Genomic DNA, 22140 nt, shown 5'->3' with positions numbered 1-22140 from the left:
AGCCTAATCACCACTGTAATTCCATAAGTGTTTCTTTGCATTCTCCAATTTTTAGGGTCTATTTGGAGACATCTTCAGATTTGACCATTGTACACCTTAGCTATCCAAGTAGTGTTATCAGTTACCTGTTTAATTAGCTGTGCCCTTACTAATGCTTGGAAATCCACATGTTAATCTCTTGCTTTTCCTGGGAGACCTCCCAAGACAAATATTCTAAACCTTCTCTATATAAGATGCCAACATTTCCCCAACCTCAGCTTATGATCATACTTCTCCCTTCATTGAGAGAATTTCAGTTATGATACATGAGAGCTCACATCTTGCCTTCTTTCTAGTCTAAATAATATTACTTAATGGAATCATAAAAAAATCAATCTAAAATAAGGCAGGAAAAGAGAAATATAAAACAAAGAGTAAATGGGACCAGCAGAAAACAAATAGATGTAATTGAAATGAACAAGAAATATTACAGTAGATCCTACAAACATTAAGAGGTTATTAATTTTATGCACACCTTGATGTAAAAAGCTTGAATAAATTAGATGAGAAACAGGCAAAATACTTGAAGGACACAAACCAGCAAAACTTAGTGAAACAGATACTTTGAACAGTCCTATAGTCTACCTATGGGTAAAAATCTTCCTACAAAGAAAATTCTAAGCCAAAGTGTTTTCACTTGGAATTTCACCAAATATTTAAGGAAGAGGTAATATCAATTCTTCACAAACTCTTCCACAAGATAAAAGGGAGGGAATACTTCCTAACTCATTTTTTGACACCAGCATTAATCTGATACCAAAATCAAAGACACTACAAAAAAAGATCAATATCTCTCATGGGCCTAGCTGCAAATTTTCTTAAAAATACGTATTAGCAAATAGAACCCAATGATGTTAAAAAAAAAAAAAAAGAAAAAAAGATATTATGACCATGCAGAGTTGATTTAACGTTAGAAAATCAATCAATGTAATTCATTATACCAAACTCTAAAAAAGAAAACAAATCATACAGTCATCTCAATAATGTAGAAAATCCATTTAAAACATTTATTCATGGTAAAATCTGTCAGTAAACTACCAACAGAAGGTACTTCCTTAACCTTATAAAAGGAATCTATAAAAACCTATAGCTAATATCACACTTAACGATGAAAGGCTGAATTCTTCCCCACTAAGTTTGGGAACAAGTAAGTCCTGGGAATAAGGCAAGGATGTCCATACTCCCCACTTCCAGAAGGTTCCATTGTTGGTTGTCCGCCTCTGACAGTTTGTCTCTGTTATTCCCATTCCCTAACCACGGTCATGGAACTTCTGTCCTTGACATTATACTACACTGTCTTCATCTTTTATCCTTTGGGAATCTCATCTACTCCAGGAGTTTCCAATCATCACCTTTATTCAGGATTACATACCCAAAAGTCCATTGGATACCTTCACTTGGAAGTCTTACCGTCTTTTCACGTGCAATGTATCCAAAATTGTATTCACCCTTTATCTATAAGGATTTTTATTTCCTGGTACTGCCATTCTCCCAACCATCCAAATTCAAAACCACAGTTTTATTAACTTCTTCCTTTACTACTCACACCTCCACAGATGATCTCTGCTCCTATCAGTTCCTCCTTTAAAAAAATAACCCAGCTTTTACTTCTGCTCCATTCAGCTTCTCCTATCTCAGTTCAGATTCTATCACCTCATACTTTTGTCAAGGTCTTCCTTGAAAATCACTCTCAATGCGTCATTACATTTTATTCAACAGTATAGAGTGCAAAGTTCTATCATTTAGATTCAAGTTTCTCTAGAATTTAGCCTAACTTGGTTTTCCAGAGTGTCTATCATTAATCTCACCACATGGGACTTCTCTGGCTGTCCAGTGGTTAAGACCTCACCTTCCAATGCAGGGGATGCAGGTTCGATCTCTGGTTGGGGTGCTAAGATCCCATATGCCTCGTGGCCAAAAAACCAAAAACATAAAAACAGAAGATATATTATAACAAATTCAATAAAGACTTAAAAAAAAAAAAATCCCACCACATGATCTCTATTATCTATTTATTATTCCCCTCAAATAATCTACGTTTTTCAAGCCCTTTGCTTTTGTTCATTCTTCCTCTTTATCTCCCCACTCTCTTCACCCCGCTGAGATATCCACTCCACTACCTCCACCCACAGAAACAACTCCACTGAAATGCTTCCTTCTCTCCAAGACTCATGATTCTATCTCCTCTACGAAGTTTTCTTTGAGCATTCCAACTGGAAGTGATCATTCCCTCTCTGAATTTTTATTCCTCTATTTCCATTCCCGCGTAGCATGCAATATATTCTAGACACAGCATTATCTTCTCAACCAGTGGTAATTGCCTAGAAATAGACAGCTAGTCCTGTTAATCCAGTTATAAATTTATACCTTTAGAAAAGTTGTTTACATTGTAAATGGAACAAAAAAAGGGAACAATAGATTATTTTCCCATTTGCTCTCAATTATATTTACATATGGTTAAGACCTGGTGTGGAAGGTGTTTAACCAGATGCTAGAATGAGTTTGGGTCTGCATGACCTGTGATGCAGACACATCTGGCACTGAAATTTGGGAACGCTGTTATGACCTTTTAGCCCCTAAATGGACATGAATCTTATGCAACTGACATCAACATTTAGAAAAAGAGTTTACACATGCAACAGCTCTTTGAAATCCTTTTACACTAGGATGGTATTCCCTACCTATTTTAAAGAAATTTTTTAAAAAGACATATCTGAGAAAGAGAAACCCTATTTTAGAATGTTTTCTGATGTTAATTTATATCCTCAGTGCCTAATGGAGGGACTTGCATATTGCAGAGCCTCATTAAATATGTGCAGTTTTGAAAGAAGAATCCTGCCTTTCCTTTTGCTAAATCTAAATGAGGGGATAATCTTGAAACTAAAAGATAAGGACCCATAACCTATCCTCCGATATTCACATCTTTGTGGTAAAGGAACAGTTTAACTTGGTGGGAGCAAAATATCCGGCAGTAGCACCTACTTTCTTCCTTCAGCCTGTATTAAGAAGATACATGAACTATAATCAAACAGGATTGATGGTGTCAATATTATACCGTAAGAAATGGCATATTGGCAAACCTTAAAAGCACAATTAAATGAGGCAAGAGGAGAGAAAAAGGCAAAAAAAATCCGGGTCTCAAATTTCTTATCATTCAATTATTCTCCCTGGGAGGGAGGGAAAACGGAAGAAGGAAGGAGGAAAAGAAAGCGAGTCAGTCAGAGAACAATCTTGAGAATTTATCCTGCGGATTGGCCAAACCAAAAAAAAGTATATTTAGTGAGTTTAAGGGTTTCCTGACAGTTTGACAAAGAGATAAATGTTATACAAGGGGATAATTAAATGGAATACTTATTTTGTTACTATCATCTTCTAGGGGAAAAAAATGGAGAATGAAATTAACAGCAAAACATTGACCAACTAAGAATTTGAATACTGATAACATCAGCTAGAAATTTACATTCACAAAACCATACAGTATAGTACTTATGGGCTATTTAAGGAAATTTTCCAGGTCAGTTTTACTATCAGATTTTCACCTTTAGAATTCGAACAAAATGGTCCCCCTCTCTCCCACTCCCCATCCCATTTAGCAAATGGGGCCAGATGCAGCTTCACTGTACATCCACGGTGAAGGCCATTCCTCAGCCACCTTGCTGTAGTGTTTGATATTCCAGGACTTATAAAATAAAAATAGAAATATTGATCACAGTGTACTCTCATTGTCATGGTCTGATTATAAAAATAACAGCCATTATAAAAATCTCATCGTATGATATATATATTAAATATATTTATAAACTATAAATGTAACATAAAATGCTGATAAATAAAAGTAGGTTCCGATTAAGTGTCATTAAAAATTGACTTTATGAGGGCAAGAAGGTTGAGGAGGATTCAGAGAATCATGATCCTATAGAGATTTTGTAAGCATTTAAGAATAAAAATATGTAGAGGTTTTAATTGTGTAAATATAAAAGCTGGTATGCAGAAGTCATTCTTCTTTGTACTTATTCATTTTTAATGTTCTATAAAGTGAAATGTGAAGTAATATTTCCCTAGATAAATGGTTTTATGTGGATTTCAATCATATTCTATAACTCAAATATCTGCATAAATATCAGCTTCAATATGAATTGTCATTGAGGTATTATTTTTTGTTTTTATTGCGGATTATTATATTAATCATGTATTAACCTTGTTTATACTTTTTAAAGATAAAATATTAGCTGTTACCTTTGAAAATTGAGTTGATAATTAGACTCTGGCAATAAAATTAACCTGCAGTTGTGTCATAAAAATATTACTTCTAGATGAACCGGTTTGCAAGGCAGAAATAGAGACACAGATGTAGAGAACAAACGTATGGACACCAGGGGGGAAAGGTGGGGTGGTGGTGGGGGTGGGATGAATTGGGAGATTGGGATTGACATGAATACACTGATGTGTATAAAATGGATAACTAATAAGAACCTGCTGTATAAATAAATAAATAAATAAAATTCAAAATAAATAAATAAAATATTACTTCTGAAGCATAGTCTCACAGGATATTTTTCCTTTTGAACATGTATGCTTTGAAATAAATGATAAAGTGTATTACTGAGGTTTCAAAATGCTGTGTGGCGATAGTAAAGACGGCATCAGCAGAAGCTGGCATTAGCATTTCGCATGGTAGCCAGACTAGTGACTGCCACCTTCAAACTAAGATAACAAACCAAAAACACTAGCTTTGATAATCCACAAGATTGCTACGACCTCTCTCGTTAAAAAACATGATTACACAGATGTGAAATTGGTTCTCACTCATTGTCAGTCTTTTTTTTCCTCTCTTGAGTAAAATCTCTGTTAACGAAAAGAGCTTTGACCGGGGCTGTGTTAAACAGGATGAAGTGAAGACTCTTATGGGTGTAATAAAAGATATGAATAAACCCCGGTTCAGCCTGGGGAACTGAATGTAAGCACAGCTGCAGAGGGAACCTTGAGAAAAATGTTACCATCTGTCATCATTTTCTTCAACAGGTGCTTGTAGTTTTTCTTCTTTTTCTAAATCACAAAAGCCTTGTTATTTCAAACATTTCTGTTTGTAATATCCATTTCTATAATAAGTGTTATGGTAGTTTAATAATATTGATAGTATAATAATAGATATTTTTGTGTTCAAGAGAATCTTTGATCCTAAAAAACCACAAAACCGTATAAACAAACTATATAAACATAATCTTCAGATTTCAGTATAAGCTGATTTTAGTAAGTTATTTCTTCGCTAATCTTGGAAATTTGAGAGGAATGTCAAAACAGAAGGGGCTTGCCTTCCAGAAACCACTTCAGATAAAACTGAAACTCTCTAGCTCTAAGAAGGGATCTGTTAAATGGCTGCCAGAACGCCAAAATGTGAGCCCTATTAGCTTGCGTTCCAGTGAGGGGCCCACCTGAGCAATCTGTTTGTCCTTTAAGTGCCACCTTCTGGAAATACACATCCTGAATTTTCTCCCACAGCCAATCATCTCATTTTAGTTTTCATATAGGTCATTTAAGACTTTGCTATAATTATAGAATTATCAGATAAAGTGTAAAATGAAAACTTTGACCCGATCTCTAACGATAGGCTTCAATGGAAAAAACAATTTCAAATCTTACCATTGACATAAGATGTTATTTTACTTTCACCGTATTCCATCATTTTAATTTTTAAAAAAATTTGGATGACTTCTCTTAATTTTCCATGACCAGTTTATGAAAGGAATAAATTTTGAAGAGAAGACCCCTTCCTTCCTGCCTTCCCTCCTCCGTCCCTTCCTCCCTTCCTTCTTCCTCTCCTTTTTTCCAACACATATTTTATTGCATGGCTACTATTCCTCATCCCTGTTGTAGGGCTGAGAGCACACGATTGTACAGTATAGACAGTATAAGACAAAGTCCTTATTATAATCAAACTGATAGTGGAGTTGCAGGATAAGCAGACAATTTTTTAAATTTAAATAACAATATAACCAAAAATATCTTGATAAGTGCTTATAGGAAAATAAAACAGAGATTCTAGACACAGATTGGAAAGCCTTTGGGTTGAGGGATCAGAAAAGTCACCACTGAGACACTGAGACTTGCTTTGAGAAATAAACTACAGTTAGGAGCCAGCCATGGAAAGTGAGGAGGAAGTAGGTCCAGGAAGAGAGAGCAGCTATTGGAAAGGACCTAGAAGGGGGCAAGGCGAGGTTTATCCAGTTTGGTGAAGCAAATAAAAGCCAGGGTGACTGAACTGTAGTGCCCGGAACAGAAAAATGAGGTCAACAGGGATCAAATGAGGCCCCAGATGTTGTGACGCCTTATGGGTCAGTATAGGGAGTTCAGATTTATACTAAACTTATATAGAAGTTATTTGAGCTTGAAGCAGAAAGTGACACATTCTGATTGACATGAAAATATATATATACGTGTGTGTGTGTGTGTGTGTGTGTGTGTGTGTATTACTGTGGCTACCATGTGGAGAATGAAGAGAAGAAAAAAGAAGAGCCATGGTCAGAAGATAGGAGTCACACAGTGGTCCCAGGGGTTCAAGCTTGAGTGGTAGTAGTAAAACTGAAGGGACGTGGGCAGGTTTTAGATTTAGTTTGGAGGAAGAGTCAATAGAATCTGAAGAGGTGGGTTTTATATGTGGGAAGAAGGAAGGAGAAGAAACAAGGATGACTCCTAATTTTTGACTGGAGGTACCTGGAGGCGCCATTTACTGAGATGGGGAAGGCTGGGGAGGAAGCAGATTTAAGATGCTACCTAGACATCCAGATGAGAAGGTCAGGAGGCAGAGAATATGTAGACTATTCTTAGATCAAAAAAATGCATCAGCCAAGTTTCTGAAACTTACTGACTTTATATTCAGCCTTGAATATAAAGGCTCCTGAAGCCCTCCAATTCTTTTGAGTATATACAAGTCATAAGACATTCTTTTTTTCATTTTTTCGGTTTCAAAATGAATACATATTCACTATATATGATAAACATACACTCACTAATATAATTCAAGTATACTGAAATATATAGTAGGGAAAGAAATGAAATACTCTCACAACTAATGTAAAGATTCAATGCACACCTATCCACAGAGACAGCAGAACTTCTTGAGGCAGGTTAAAAAACAACATAGACAGTTTCATAGTTGCTAATGTCTTCCTTTCTGTTAATTTCTAGAATAACCTAAAAGCAAGGTTGTGGAGTAAATTTCTTTTCAGCATCACACTCAAGTTGGAAGACAGCCTGAAGGATACCTAATCCTAGCTCCCATCAAGAGGATTTCTCTCAAAAATGTTTTTAAGAGAGGATCACACGGTATTCAATACCTCCAGTGACAAAGCTCATGAGTTTACAATCTCACAAGGCAACTCATTCAATTTTAATACCTCTGATGGTCAGAAATGTATTTCTTATAGTAACCTAAAATAGAGTATACTAATTGGGTCTTTTTTCTTCCTTCTGGAACCTAATAGGTAGCATCTAATCCATATTTCTTGAGGAAGACTGTCCACTATTTCAAAGGCAATGATCATGTCTTTTCTAATTGTTCTTTTTCCAAGCAAACATTGCCAGTGGTCTCCCATTACTCAAGTACCCCAATTTCCAGAGATTTCAATCATCCTTGTAATTCTCCTTTAGAATGATCCAGTTCACCCACACATCCTTTAAAGAAGTTATTCAAGAAGGTATCTTCTGTTATGGTTAGCCTAGTACAGATTACAATGTCAGTATTACTTCCCTTGATGTAAACGTAGAGTTTATAGGCTAATATTGCATATTTGTGTTCAACAAGCACATCTTTTGAGCTTAAGAAGAACTAATATTTAGACCTTTTTCATATGAATTCCAATTAAGTCCAATTTTACACATTTTGTACATACACAACTAATCTTTAAACCAAGTGTTTAACTTTATTTGTATTCTCAGTGAATTTTTAACTTTTAGTTTCCTTCCATTATTTTAATATATCACTATCTTTTGAGTCCTTATTCTGTGGACTAATGTAGGCAGTCTGTTATCAACATGTTGTGACATCCTAAGAGACCTGCCAATTACTTTAGAATCATTCAGACACACCATTGATTTACTACCACAACTACAGGTTCAGCAAATCCAATGCAAAAGCAAATGCAGTCTTGTGAGTATAACTTGTGTTTATTGAAACCATGCTGACCTCTAGTCACAAACCAATTGCTTAGGGCCAAGCATTCACAAACCAGTTGCTTAAAGTTTGTCCTTGAATTTCCTCAAAAATTACTATGAATCTCCCCCATCTATTCCTTCAACAGATATTTTTCCCCAAGTTGAAAATCCGGGACGTTTCTCTCCATGTAATCATCTGACAATTCTGATATTTCACTAAGTGACTCATTATAATAATACCTTGTATTTATTGAGTACTTTTAATGTGCCACATACTCTGCTAAGAGCTTTACATGCCTATTTCATTTAAGCCTCACAAAAACCCCATGCATTAGATATAATTCCCTTCTTCATAAAGGGAACTGTCACTTTAGAGACGTTAAAGAGTTTGCCAAGGGCCACACAAGGAGTAAGTAGCAAGCAGTGCTGGGATTCAGAGCAGGACTGCCTGCTTTTAGCTGCTCAGCAGGTATTTCTTGAGGACCCGCCAGGCACGTGGACTCTCTCCTGGTCCCTCAGGAAGATTGTGGCAGCACTGACGTACTCATAGACCTGTAAACGTTCCATCCACACCCTAATAAAACACTAATTCTCCACCACTCCTACTCCTTTTCCTCCTTCTCCCTACTGCAACTACAGCTTTAGGGCATTTCACTTCTTATTAGTAACCTTGGAAAATGAAGGAGGGAAGGAAAAGAATATCTATTTGCGTAACTAGAAAGACACTTCAGAATTTTTCCAAATACAAAGGGAGTCCATTTTGTCACTGGTAATTCTAAAAAAAGATTTTAGAGCAGAACACGCCTCTTGAACAGGCTGAGAAATTATCTAAGACTTTCATTTATTAATATTCCTTTAATGCCCTGTGGCCATATATAACTTATGAATTTTAGACTCTGTGTGGGCAGATATTCCTGTTGCTTAGAAATACAGCAGCTAGTACCAACTGACAAAAGGTGTGTAGGAATGGTAGAGGGCTATGAGGAGGAGGGAGATTTCTGGCCCAGCATGTTTTAAAATACACCACTACCCACAGTTCTTCCATTGCTGCTCTCGTTTCAGCATGTACTTTTGAGAAAATACTTAGAATTATCACCAAATTTGTTGAACATTTCAGAAGTGTTTCAATTCTAGAAAAACCCACTTTATTTTTCTACTTTACAATATAATCTTAAATATCTAAGCATATGTTTGCCCTTGCTTCAAACATCAAGTGGTCACTCTGAATTGCTTTGTCCAGAATCCTGCTATGCGTCCCCATGCCCAGCACCTGGAATCTTCCAAGCTTCTATAGGTGGACCACACAGGAGTCACCTGATTCTGATCAAAGAGCCTAACCACATAAGGTCAGTAGTTCCTGAACTTGTCTGCACATTTCAGAATTGTCTTCACAGAGTCAATTAAGAAACTTTAAAATATATTAATGCCTGTGTCCACCCCCCCAGAGATTGTGATTTAATGGGTATTAAGGAGGGATGGGGGTTGCCTGGACGGTGAAATTTTTAAAAGACGCCCAGGAGATTCTAACGCGCAAATCTGGGAATTTCTGACGTAGGAAGTATCTTTCCCAGTTCTCAGTCTTCCATTAGCTCTGCCTGCTCACCACTGGATTCCAATCCACCGTAGCACAGATCCATCTTGGCCCTGCCCAAAGGGATCTGGATGTCCAAAGTACCAGAGGCCTTGCTTCTACATGGTTTCATGTACGAAGAGCTTCCTTGTATGAGTGGGTTTCTGTGCATGAAGTTTGCAGGGGGAAAAATGGTAGCAATTTAGTTGTATCTAAGAAACTGAGACTTCCAAGTTTTAGTCTAAAACTTGCCTGAAAGATGGAAATCTTCCCCAGACGCATGTGGTTTTGTTGCTCTAGCTTCTCAAAGTCCTTTAGCTCTCTCATATTATTGAAGACGAGAAAGAACACAGAGTATAAGAGAAAAACATTCATACCTAGTATTAAGAAAGAAACTCCTATAAAATCACCGAGTCTCTAGATCAAAGCTTGAAAGACTCTAGTTGAGCTTACTAAACATCTGTGTAACAATGCCACAGAAACGGAAAAGAGAGCTCATGCGGTTCAGACACATTAATTATATTTCCTCCAGGTAGGCAGTCTCCTATATTCAAGGTCTACTGAGTCCTTTGATGCCCATGCCAGATAATCTTCTTCATAGTATATGATATTTTGAATTGTAAACACTATGGTTAACCTTGAAAGACAACCTTTAGAACTTGGGATATTTGTTTTCCTTCGTGTTTTGATTATAAGCATCCCAATCTCAAACAGCCACACGGTTGCTCCTTATCACATCACCCTATTTTAATTCTCTGCACAGCACTTACCACTTTCTGATATTTTTGTTGCTTGTTTATTTGTTTATCCCCCATCAAAATGTGAGCCCCCTGATACCACTGATTTCCTCTCACTAAATGCTATATCCCCAGCATCTAGAACTGTTCAATAAATCTTCAGTAAATATTGGTCAAGTGAATGAATGAACATTCTAACATTCTCTGCCAATCGGTGAGTACTTTACCAAAACAGTCATATGAAAGTCCCAAGTGATTCTCATGCTGTGTGGCCTGGAGCCTCAGGTTTATACAACTACAAAATGGGAGGGGAGAAATAAGATATTGACCGTATAGGGCTATTGAGAGAATTACATGAGATATCACACTTTAAGGACTTATCATAATGTATGGCATATATTAAGAACTCCATGAGGGACTTCCCTGGTGGTCCAGTGGTAAAGAATCTGCCTTCCAGTGCAGGGGACAAGGGTTCGATCCCTGGTCAGGGAACTAATATCCCACACGCTGCGGGCCAACTAAGCCCGTGCACCACAACTACTGAGCTTATGTGCCTCAACTAGAGCCTTCGTGCCGCCAACTACAGAGCCCACGCGCCCTAGAGCCCACGCACCACAACTAGAGAAGAGAAAACCCGCATGTCACAACTAGAGAGAAGCCTGCGCACCACAACGAAGAGGCCGCATGCCTCAACGAAGACCCCACATGCCGCAACTAAGACCCTACACAACCAGAAAAAAAAACAAGAACTCCATGAATGAAAAATCACATCATAGAAATGTATACCTATGACATTCATAGTACAACAAAAGTAGTAAGAGAGATACTATGATTTTATCACTTTTTAAAAATGCATTTCATTAACATGTTTTTTCACTATTGAGGAAGAAAACTGTTAATATGTTTTTATGTAAGCTACCAGTTGCTTGTAGGAGAAGAAAGACCACCAAACCAGGACCAAGAGGAAATGAATCCAGGCTACTGATCTGTATGGCCTCCAACAAGTCGTTTAATAGGTACCTAAGGCCTAGTTTCTTAACTGTAAAATTGGGGCGGGGGTGGTTTAGGAAATTTAAGGGGAATCAACTGAACTCTGAGCTCTTACGAGCAGCAAGTAAATGCCCAAAACATCAACATTTAACTTGTAAAAGCAAACATTGTTTAAAGATTTTCTCATAATTTTTGGCTACATTAGATGACTACAAAAGACCTCAGTAGTAAATTAAATTTGGTCTATACATTATTTGCACAGCACTCATATATAATCACCCATTTTTACAGTTAACAAAAAGTGATATATTTGAAGTTATTTTTATTTTTGTAGAATTCTCTGCTTATGTGTGTGCTGTATGTTGTCCTAATGTGAAGCTTTTTTTTCCCAGTCTATTTTAAAACTTAACAAGTTAAAGAGACATAGATTGGGAAGAGGTTTCCTGGAGAAATATTCTCTGCTTAAAAGTTCTGTACTAATTATTTTTGAAAAGTTACAATAAACAGCACTGTGAGGCATCCAGAGGCAGAGGTGTTTTCTGTTTGTTTTATGTCTTCTGTTTTTACATATGGATCAAACATTTCCAGAAACATGATATATAATGAATTCACTCCTTTTGCCAGCAACTTTATTTTAACAGGGCTCTATTACAAATGATGAATCAATAAACCACCGTTCACTTTCTTTGAAGTGGACTCTTCCCTCTCCTTCCAAGAATCCAGAAACAGGCTGTTGGTTGCCTGAAGTCTTAAACCTTGACGGTCAATTCAGGCGCACTGTTCTCTTGGCTCTTACTCTGCCATCTCCTCAGGCTGGCGCTATGAAATCATCTGCTCTTCCAGGGAGAACCGCACAGCTGACGAGTGTCCTGGTGTGTTCCCGTTCCAGCTTACATTGGTGCATGTGTACTTATTACTAATGCACAAAGCATGAAGCTTGGAGAGGTCCCTTCCTCATCTGGAAATTGATGGGGGGGGGGGGTGGTGGAGAGGACATAATTTGAAGATTTATAAATATCTCTTAACAAAGCCCCAGCTGAGCTGTGTCAGGGTTGCACACTCTCTTCGCCTTTCCCTTACAGCTTTTCAATTTGCTTTCCAAACATTTCTTTGTTGCCATTGGCCCCGGTGCACTTAAAAGAAGCCCATCATTAACCACAAAGAATGCTCACTGTTTTCTGTGATTTCAAATCACAGCATAATTTCCAAGCACTTCCTCAGGGAGCAGCCCTGCAGCAATTACCCCGCTGCTGAAGACTTCCTTCTCATCACAGAAAAGTTTCAGTCGTAGGGACGGCCAACCAGCAAGGCAGTAACAAATGATGACATAGGTTTCAGCCTCCATTCCCCAGCGATTTACACCCCCAAAGGAAGAGTGAATCCATTTTTGTGCAAATTCAACAGGCACATCTGACAATGCTGCCCTCTTCTCCAATTCACACAAACTAGGCATTCATCAACCCGGATTACTTCCCCCAAATGGGGACTCACAGTTGCTAAGTGGCTTGGGTCGGGGTGGGATCGCTCTGTGTCAAAAAGGGGCAAAGTACAAGGAAAGGACACGAATCCGAGTGCATCAGGGAAGTGAGGGTTGAGTTAGTTCATTGAGACAAAATAGAGAGGCTTTCCAAAGCCGAGGCAAAAGGAAAGACCGCTTCCCACCCCCACCCCCGGCCGTTCTGTGAAACACACTGTCTCGAAACTAACCTCAGCAGCATCCCAGGGGTAACGTGTCCCCAAGTGTAACCCGATCCAGAACAATTTACCCGACCGGGTACACTGGGACGGGCTTTACTTCACAACCGCGTTTCTCTCTTTTCTTTCCCATTTTGACGGTACCTGGTTATACACCATTTGAAGAAACATCTCCAGACAGGGTCGGAGGGTTACAAAACGGGCAGGGCAAATTTCCACAATACCTCATCTCTGGGTGTGGTTTTAAGGGTGTCCAAGCCAGTATACTGCCTTGAGGCAAGGAAATCAAAATCTGATTTTTCACTCCACAGCTCTCCAAGCAAATGTTGCGCTGCCCTCCGGAGACAGTCTCATTGGGTCCAGCCCTGAATTAGTGATCGGCAGCCACTGAAAAATGTGGGTTTGTGGAGGTTTAGAACTCTTTTTCTGAGGGGAAGGGGTGGAAGGAATGTGGAGTAGGACGACTAACCATTCACTAACTTCTTGGGAGTAATGCGCGCGCGCGCGCGTGTGTGCCCGCGTGCGTGTGTGCGCGTGCGTGCGTGTGTGCGCGTGCGTGTGTGTGTGCGCGCGTGTGTGTGTGCGCATGTGTGTGAAGTGGGGGGGAGGAAAGAGGTGAATAAGTAAGCACTTGCCTCCCAATCCGAGCAGCGTCGAGAGAGCGACTACATGGAGACAGGTACTCAGAAGCGGTGGTGGAAGGGAACTGGCAAGTTGGTGACGATGGGTGTGGTGGCATGGATTTTCCGAAGATGGCCACACTAATATCTTCCCCTCCCACGTGACCTCCTCACAGCATGATGTTGAGGTGGCGTCTACATTCTCTCTTCAATCCAGTGGGGCTGTGACTACAGCAGAAGACACAGTCCGTGATTCCATGGCTAAATTATAAAGGGCCATCCACTTTCCACCTGGGCCTCTCAAGATGTTCACTCTTGGGACCCAGCCACTCTGCTGGGAGGAAGCCAGGCAGCTACATGGAGAGGCCACGTTCCCGCCACAGTACCAGCGGAGGTCCAGCCAACAGCCAGCATCAACTGCCGGTCAGACAAACCAGTGAGAGAGCCTCCAGATGACTCCAGCACTCGCCTTGGAGCTGACACCACGTGGAGCAAAGAAGCCCTGTCACCACTAAGCCCTGCTCAAATTGCAGCTTTGTGAGCAAAATAAGCCGCTGTGCTTTGGGGTGGTTTGTTACACGATGATAGATTAGCAAAAGAAGGGGCAAGGTCCCCTCTGACACTGGACATTTCTTGACACAGAATAAATCTGGCCTGAAGAGAAATGGGACCTGCCTCTCTGTCTTTTCTGGATTTTCATAATTTGGGTTGATTCTTTATTAACTTTAGCTTTTCTTCCTCTTGGTCCCAGATGAAGCTGTCCATGGGATATATCTCAACTGAAATTGTGTATGTATATGGGCACTACAGGGTGCTTTGTACAAATTTGAATTGTGGCTGCTATTTACTAATCAGAAGGTTTTACTTACACACACACACAAACTAAAAATCTTTCCTCTCTTGGGACTTCCCTGGTGGTGCAGTGGTTAAGAATCCGCCTGCCAATGCAGGGGACACAGGTTCGAGCCGTGGTCCGGGAAGATCCCACATGCCACAGCTCCATGCGCCACAACTACTGAGCCTGCGCTCTAGAGCCCGTGAGCCACAACTACTGAGCCTGCATGCTACAACTACTGAAGCCCGCGCGCCTAGAGCCCACGCTCGGCAACAAGAGAAGCCACCACAATAAGAAGCCTGCGCACCTCAAGGAAGAGTAGCCCCCGCTCACCGCAACTAGAGGAAGCCCACACGCAGCAATGAAGACCCAACGCAGCCAAGAATAAATAAATTAAATAAATAAATTAAAAAAAACTTTCTTCTCTCAAAAAAACAAAAACAAACGGAAGATCTGGCAATACTCGATTTGCATTCCTACATAACAGTAATTCACATGCAAAAACTCGGGTTTCTTCTCTCCCCTCTACTCTGCTGCATTACAGTCCTGCCTGTTCCACTCAAGACGTGTCACTCTTTTACATTTGCTGCTTGACCTCTACATGAATTTGGGTTTATGACATCTGTTTCAACGACAGTTCTCTGCCTGGCTGGTTAGGATTTATTCTTATATAGTTAACCAGGAGTTAACATTCTATTGAAAAGAAGAGTTTCAGATCATCAGTTTAATAATAAAGTGAGCTTAATAATCATTATTAAAAGTCATAATAATAAAAGAATAAAAAATATGTAAAGGTCAAGTTTTTTTTAATTAAATAAGAAAGGATGAAATAAAATATATGGAAAATAGCCACAAGGGGCGGTGACTAGGGTGTCAACTTAGGTTGTTATCATACACTCTGATGCCATCCTACATTGTGCCCCAGAAGCCAATGCTTTTTGTTGTATTGTTTCATGCAAAATTTGTTCTTATTGGGAGTAAAATTACACAAAATTCAGTCTACTAGTGGAATCACATACACAATGTTTAACAACCCTATTTACCTTTTGGTATAGTTGCTGAGGATACCCTTATCACACCATTGCATGAAGAATCTCAAATCAATAGTTTCTAGGGGGAAGATACAATTTCAAGAGTTGGAAAATGGAATCACCCAGCCTGGATGATCCAGCTGGAACTGATACATTTCTTTTCATTTTTAGTGTCTGGGGTCTTTCATTTTATTAAAGAGGTTTTCAATAAATTTTCTTTCTCCTTAACTGATAAGCATAATTTTTATTGTATATTATATGTCCTAAAATGAATGGGATGCTTAAAAAAATGGAATAGTAAAGGATGTCAGTCAACTAAGAAAATGGTGATCCTTTATACATGAAAATAAAGATTTCATCTCCTTAGGAATAAAAACAGAGGGGAAAGTCCTACTTCGTGCTCATTAAATGTATTGGGAAAGGATCCATTTCCAAGGCTTATTTCATAGTGATATGTGTTCAGTAATTACTTTAAGAAAAGTTCTACGTTTCAAAACCCATCTAAAGAGCACTTAATTAATTCTTATGTGATCTTTATGAAGAACCACCAGCAGTGTGAAAATAACTGTAGTTTAACAAACCCTATGTTTGTGGTGTGCCCATTATGGCATGTTGAAACAGAATTCTACTCTTAGTCTTTCATTTGATATCAAATTGGATGGGCTTTCTAGAAATGCTACTCTTCTGGGGAAAACAATATCAAGTTTTCTTTTAAAGTACACATGCTCTGTTTTATGATATCACTATAGTAAGACTTGCCCCCTTCAACAAAACATGCAAGGAGAGTTAAGGGGCATTTGACTCTCCCCACCCTAAAAAACCAAACAGACAAGCAAACAAAAAGATGTGGCTCAACAGGTGTTTAAATAAGGTATTGTCTACTTCATATCAGAAGAGAGCTAAGTTATTCAGCTAGTGAGGCCTGTGCTTGGGGTCAAATTCTTGGTTTACAAATTTAATGTCTGAGGTGCTCCAGGAGGAGAAAATTTATACATCAATGACTTCAACAGAGTGTAATCCTCATATAACTTTACTTTCTTGGAGTTGTCCTTATCTTGGGGAGGAAAGGACGAATTTATGAAAATATAGACAACAGAATGGTTTTAAAGTTTTTATTGCTGTCATTTTTTAAAATTTCTAGCCGGAGTTAAAAGCCCAAAGCCAAAATTAGCGTTAAAAATTAATTGCAGAATGTTGTGGAAATCAAACTTAGAAGTCAGAAATAAAATTACTGAGAAATGTTCTTTGAAATCCATCGTGCACATCGATTTTAACATCATCAAAGCCTTAACACAATGCCAGAACCAACTAGTTTTCATCTGGATCAAGAGACTTTTGGCAATGGTCAGCATTTTTGGATGAACTTTGATAAGCAACACTACATCTACCACGATGTTATGTCGTCGTGGAGAAGTGTCCAAATGTCGGTCAAGATCGAACAAAGATGTCCAGAAAACCAACCTACCTACGTAATCGTTCTGGTCATCTCATAATTTAAAAAATTTTTTTCCTATTCATAAAAACATCTGTGAACAGGCAACGACTCTACTCGGGCTCTTTCAAAGCAAAACGGTAGCCGTCAAATTAATTTTGTTAGCTATTAAAGTAAGTGAAAAGTTTTGCCACTTAATAGGGGGTTTTGCCTGGGGACTCCAGGTTTTGTAGGTTTTGCGGCTTCCTAAACGGCTCTCAGAATAGCAAGCTCCTAACGATTCTTGGGGGCCTTTCATACATTTCTCGGGTAAGGTAGCTGACCCGGCCCGCGAGCCAGGAGGCTTCAGAATAGCCGAGATGTGGGAAGTTCTGCGATCCCCGACCCTCGATAGCAAGACAGCAAATGCTACAGCTCTCTGGTCCCTTCAACCCTGAGAGCTGTCCCGTTAGGCCCCAAAGCCGGGGTCCCTCTTCTTTCCTGTGAGGGATGGTGGGGGGTGCGTGGCAGGTGTGTACCTGGGGGATGTATTAAGTGGGGCGCTGGGGACAGGAAAGTGTTCAGAGACGAAAAGCTGCCTGGGGTCACCGTGCTCAGCGGTGAAACCTGGGGGCCGGAGGGCGGAGCTGGGGAGCCCAGCCGCGGGCGCCTTCGGCTCCGGGGCGTACAGGAGCGGACGGCGAAGGGAAACGGGTGCCGGCCAGGGGCGGCGGGGCTGCGGAGCGCGACGGCGTCCAGTCTCGGCCGGAGGGAAAGCCGGGTGGCCCGGCGTCGGGACCGGCCGGGGCGCGGCGGGGCGGCTCCGGGAGGGGACGCGCTTACCTGCAGGTAGGGCCGCCCGCGGACCACCCCGCCCACGACGATGTCGGCCGCGGCCATGGTCCCGGTGGGCGAGAAGCCGAAGCCCACGTAGCCGGCGGTGCGCACCTCGAGGCGGAAGGCTAGCCGGCCGCCCCGCGGGCCCCAGCTCAGCCAGTACTTGCCCTCCGAGTCGAGGAGGGTGCGGTGCGGGAAGGGCCGGCCCGAGCCCCCCGCCGCCGCGCCGGGGAGCAGGCCGCACAGCAGGAGCAGCGGCCAGCGGCACATCCTCGGGCGCGTCCCGCCTGGCGGCACCTGGGCTCCCGCCGCCTGGAACGCGGAGGGCGCACGCCGAGCGGCGGCCGAGAGCCGGCGGCTGGGCACCGCCCCCCGTCCCGCCCGCCGGGAGGGGCCGGACTGTCCCGCTCTCCCTCCCAGGCCCGGGCCGCCCGCCAGCCCGTCGGCCCGGGTTCCGCCGCCTCCAGCTGCGTCCCGCCCTTGCCGCCCATCCACCTGCCACCCCGCGCCCCTGATTTGGTCCCCGAGGTGGGATTCAGTGGGGAGCGGAGCGACGGACGTCCTGGAAGGAGAGAGGAGGAGGCGGAAGCCGAGGAAAGGGGGTCGGGGGCAGAGGGAAAAGGAGCGGGGAGAGGGGGCACGTCTTGGGGACCAGGGGGTGGGGAGTCCCAGGGGAAAGAATAAGAAATTGCCGAGAGAGGGTAAGTTTAGCTTAGCCGAGGAGGGGAGGACCTGAGTAATCAAAGAGATAATCCTGCGTTTGCTGGAGGGCAAGTAAGAGAAAGTCCCGTCCAGGGTTAACCGCTTAATATTTCGGTATTCGCTGCCGTCGGTTTTCCGAAACCATTGTACACAGCGATGCCTCTACCCCGCCGGGAACACGGTTCACCTCGTCCAGCGCATCTCTCTCACCCTTTCATCGGGTCTGGGGAGATCTGGTTCCCGACGGCAGGAGTCAGCACCTTAAGGCTTGCCTCCTTCGGCCTGGTTTTCGTTTGATTTGGTTTGGTCTTGAGGGGACACCTTCTGCCAAACCGCTCTGCCATCAGCAAATAGGTCAGGGTTGAAGCATCACTTGGGAGTTAGATTTTAATTTGATATCCTCGTTTCCTGCTATTTCAAGTTCTGGCCATAGTCATGTTTATCAAAAAGTGTTTTTGTCTCTACCTTTGACCACATCACTCCTGTCTTCAGAAGGCTAATTACTCCGGGTGGCAACTGCAAATTACCTTCTTTACTTATTCACTTATTTATATTCTGCCATGTTTCAAAAAAGTTCTAAGGTGGCTTATAAAATACAAATAATACAAAATATAAAAATAAGAGAGGATATCAGATAAAAAAGAAATATGGGTAAGAAGAATACTGCAAATATGTACTATTTACTTTGGATTTGGAGGCTCCACACAAGCTGCTTATATTAATTCTCTCTTTTCGAGTCGTGCTTCAGCCTGTTTTTTCTTGCTCCTATTTTCTCTTCCCATCCCTTTTCCCGTAACTTTTCCAGAGTTGCCACCACGCATCAGAACTGTGCTCTCCCAGAGATTCGGGCATATTTGACTAATTCTGGAAAGCAACCTTCCAGCGGATCTGTTTACCAGGGAGTTCAGGGAGTTGCTTGAGAAGGGACTCATCCCAAGGAGAGAGGGGACTGAAGTCTACAGGTTTAGTCAGTGACAACAGACCACCATCAGAGGAGAGCAATGTTGAAACCTTGGGATAAGGCAAGAAATAAAAGAGCCTGTGAAGCCTTTAAAGAACTGAGGCATTGGGAGTATGAACTGCCAGCAGCCACAGGGCTCCCTGGGCGGACGTCAGGAGCAGCAGCATCAACTTCTGCAAACTAAGAATCGCATCCGGGAGCTTCCCTGGTGGCGCAGTGGTAGAGCGTCGGCCTGCCAATGCAGGGCACGCGGGGTCGAGCCCTGGTCTGGGAAGATCCCACATGCCGCGGAGCAACTGGGCCCGTGAGCCGCAATTACTGAGCCTGCGCGTCTGGAGCCTGTGCTCCGCAACAAGAGAGGCCGCGATGGTGAGAGGCCCGCGCACCGCGATGAAGAGCGGCCCCCGCTGGCCGCAACTAGAGAAAAGCCCTCGCACGGAAACGAAGACCCAACACAGCCAAAAATAAATAAATAAATAGAGTTCCCTTTAAAAAAAAAAAAAAAAAAAAAAAAAAAATCGCATCCTTAGAACTGCATCTTTACAAGCAAGCACAGGGGCATGGCTACTGCTGTTGCTGTGGCCAGGAAGAGGAAGGGAATGTGGAGAGAGAGAGGAACAAAATGGTGGACATGGAGGCCAAGAAGAGTGGGTCTTGGTACCATGTGAGGCACAGGCATTTCAGGGGAGTTATATTATTACTCCAGAGTGATCAAAGGCAAACTTCCTGTTTTGTGACCCCACTTTTATCCCTAGCATAGAGGAGCCTGGAATACATGGTTACATCTGCTTCCTGGGGTTTGTTATATAAATCCCAAATTCACATCTGGAATCTGCCCCCTGTTTACTGTTCCAGCTTTACCTTCCATCACTGCCATGTCACTCACCCATTTCCAACCGGACACATAAAAGCTGCCTCTAGAATCCTCAGAAGAGAGCCCTGCTCTTTCCCATCACTGTGCCTTTTCAGATTGCTCACACTCTGCCACACTTGCCTTTTCTTCCCTCCATTCTTCGAAGTATTTTCTGATCCTTCTTCCCACATGTCCGTCAGATTGCATTGACCCCTGCACAGTGGTACCCATGCCCATGGAATGTTCTGTCCAGACCTCATGATGGCACCCCTAACATTTCAGTGTCTGTCCATATGCTTGTTTTCCTCCAGGATCCTTTTAAGTCAGGAACAGATTCTGGTTCCTTGTTCTAGCACATTGCCTAGAATATGGATGAACATGCAGTAGTGCTTAATAAATACTTGTAGGAAGCATAAATAGATGCATTTTCAGATCCGCCTGCAAGCATCCTCTTAACAAAGATGGGCTGTGGAGGGAAAGCTTGGCCCCCAGATGTGATTGAATGTTCTGCTCTGCCCTGGTATTGAGGCAAAAATAGAAAAGAAGACCATACATGAATACACAAAAGAGAAAGTCTTAAATGGTCTTTACTCTTTCATAAAGTCAGAATGTTGAATGCGAAGTTACTGCCCTTTGCTTGTCTGTGACTGGCATTGCATCCAAAACACCCTGCGTGCTTAAGAACTATTAAAACTAATATAATCATGTTGAGATTAGGTCAACAAACAGAACATCATTAGCATAATTCATCCTCAAGAGACCCATTCTGCCTTGGCTTGAATTACCTTAGTAAATGAAGACAAAAGAGACAATTTTATCTAAGTGTGCTTTATAAGCTGCCTGAGTTCCCTAGATCAAAATCATCTCCCCGCTCACTTGTATAAAGTCACAGTTTCCCAACTGGGAAATTAATTACTGTACAACTGCTTGTCTTAAATCTGTAAGGAAAGCAGGAAGAAAGCACAGGTCCATTAAAAACTCAGGGTATAAAGCCGAGAAGAGAATGAAATCAGTGGCAAGTGGTTTCAAATTTACTTTTGTAACTATTGTTTTTGCAAAAATGATACTTGCTCCTTATTTAAAGCAAAAGATCAGGAAATGCAAAAAATATGAATAAGAAAGTAAACTAAAAAAACACCTGAAATTCCACCATCCAAAAATAACACTTGTATGAATTCCAAGAAACATCATTCCAGAACCTAGTGCCATTAAAACCTTGAAGGAAGAGCCTGTTGAATAAGAATTTGCAAAGAAACAGGTGAATTACTTTTGTAAAACTCCTCTTGAAATAAACAGAGTGACTCTAAACCTGCTGGTTACAATCACATTTTTTAGGTTTCTTCTCTACACATGTATCTAAAAAAGAAACAAAAGACAAAACTAGAGATTCAGTGAGGTCCTTCCTGAGTTCAGAACATTCAACCAAATTACTCATTCTTAAAAAATGAATCATTTTTTCACACTTTTCAATCAGGAATTTTAAACGTGATGTGTATTTTGAATCCTCACCCATTCTGATACACAGCTTGCCATCAGCCAGCATGTCTGCAATCATGCTGGGCTTCCTTACCTTGCAACCCCCGCTGCTGTGGAAGGTTTATTTATATTTCCACGTTTGTCAACTGCAAGGGCTGAGGAGGATGGAAAAAAGAAAGCTCAAGAGACCCTAACAAGCCAATGCAAAGTCCTTGGTATGAACCAGGTTTAT

The 22140-nt window shown here is 41.4% G+C and overlaps 1 protein-coding gene across 1 annotated transcript in view; it reads right to left on the bottom strand.

Annotated features, from left to right (window-relative positions):
- MOXD1 (monooxygenase DBH like 1) overlaps positions 1-18274 on the bottom strand; it is a 78122-nt gene extending 59848 nt beyond the window's left edge. Inside the window, 1 exon segment of the mRNA XM_068551195.1 lies at positions 17923-18274. Within this exon segment, the coding sequence (XP_068407296.1) occupies positions 17923-18186 (264 nt within the window). The 5' untranslated portion in view covers positions 18187-18274.
- Positions 18275-22140: the final 3866 nt, after the last annotated feature.

The sequence above is a fragment of the Eschrichtius robustus genome, chromosome 9 (assembly GCF_028021215.1).
Source record: "Eschrichtius robustus isolate mEscRob2 chromosome 9, mEscRob2.pri, whole genome shotgun sequence".
Lineage (NCBI taxonomy): Eukaryota > Metazoa > Chordata > Mammalia > Artiodactyla > Eschrichtiidae > Eschrichtius > Eschrichtius robustus.
This window is presented reverse-complemented; position numbering and strand designations above follow the sequence as displayed.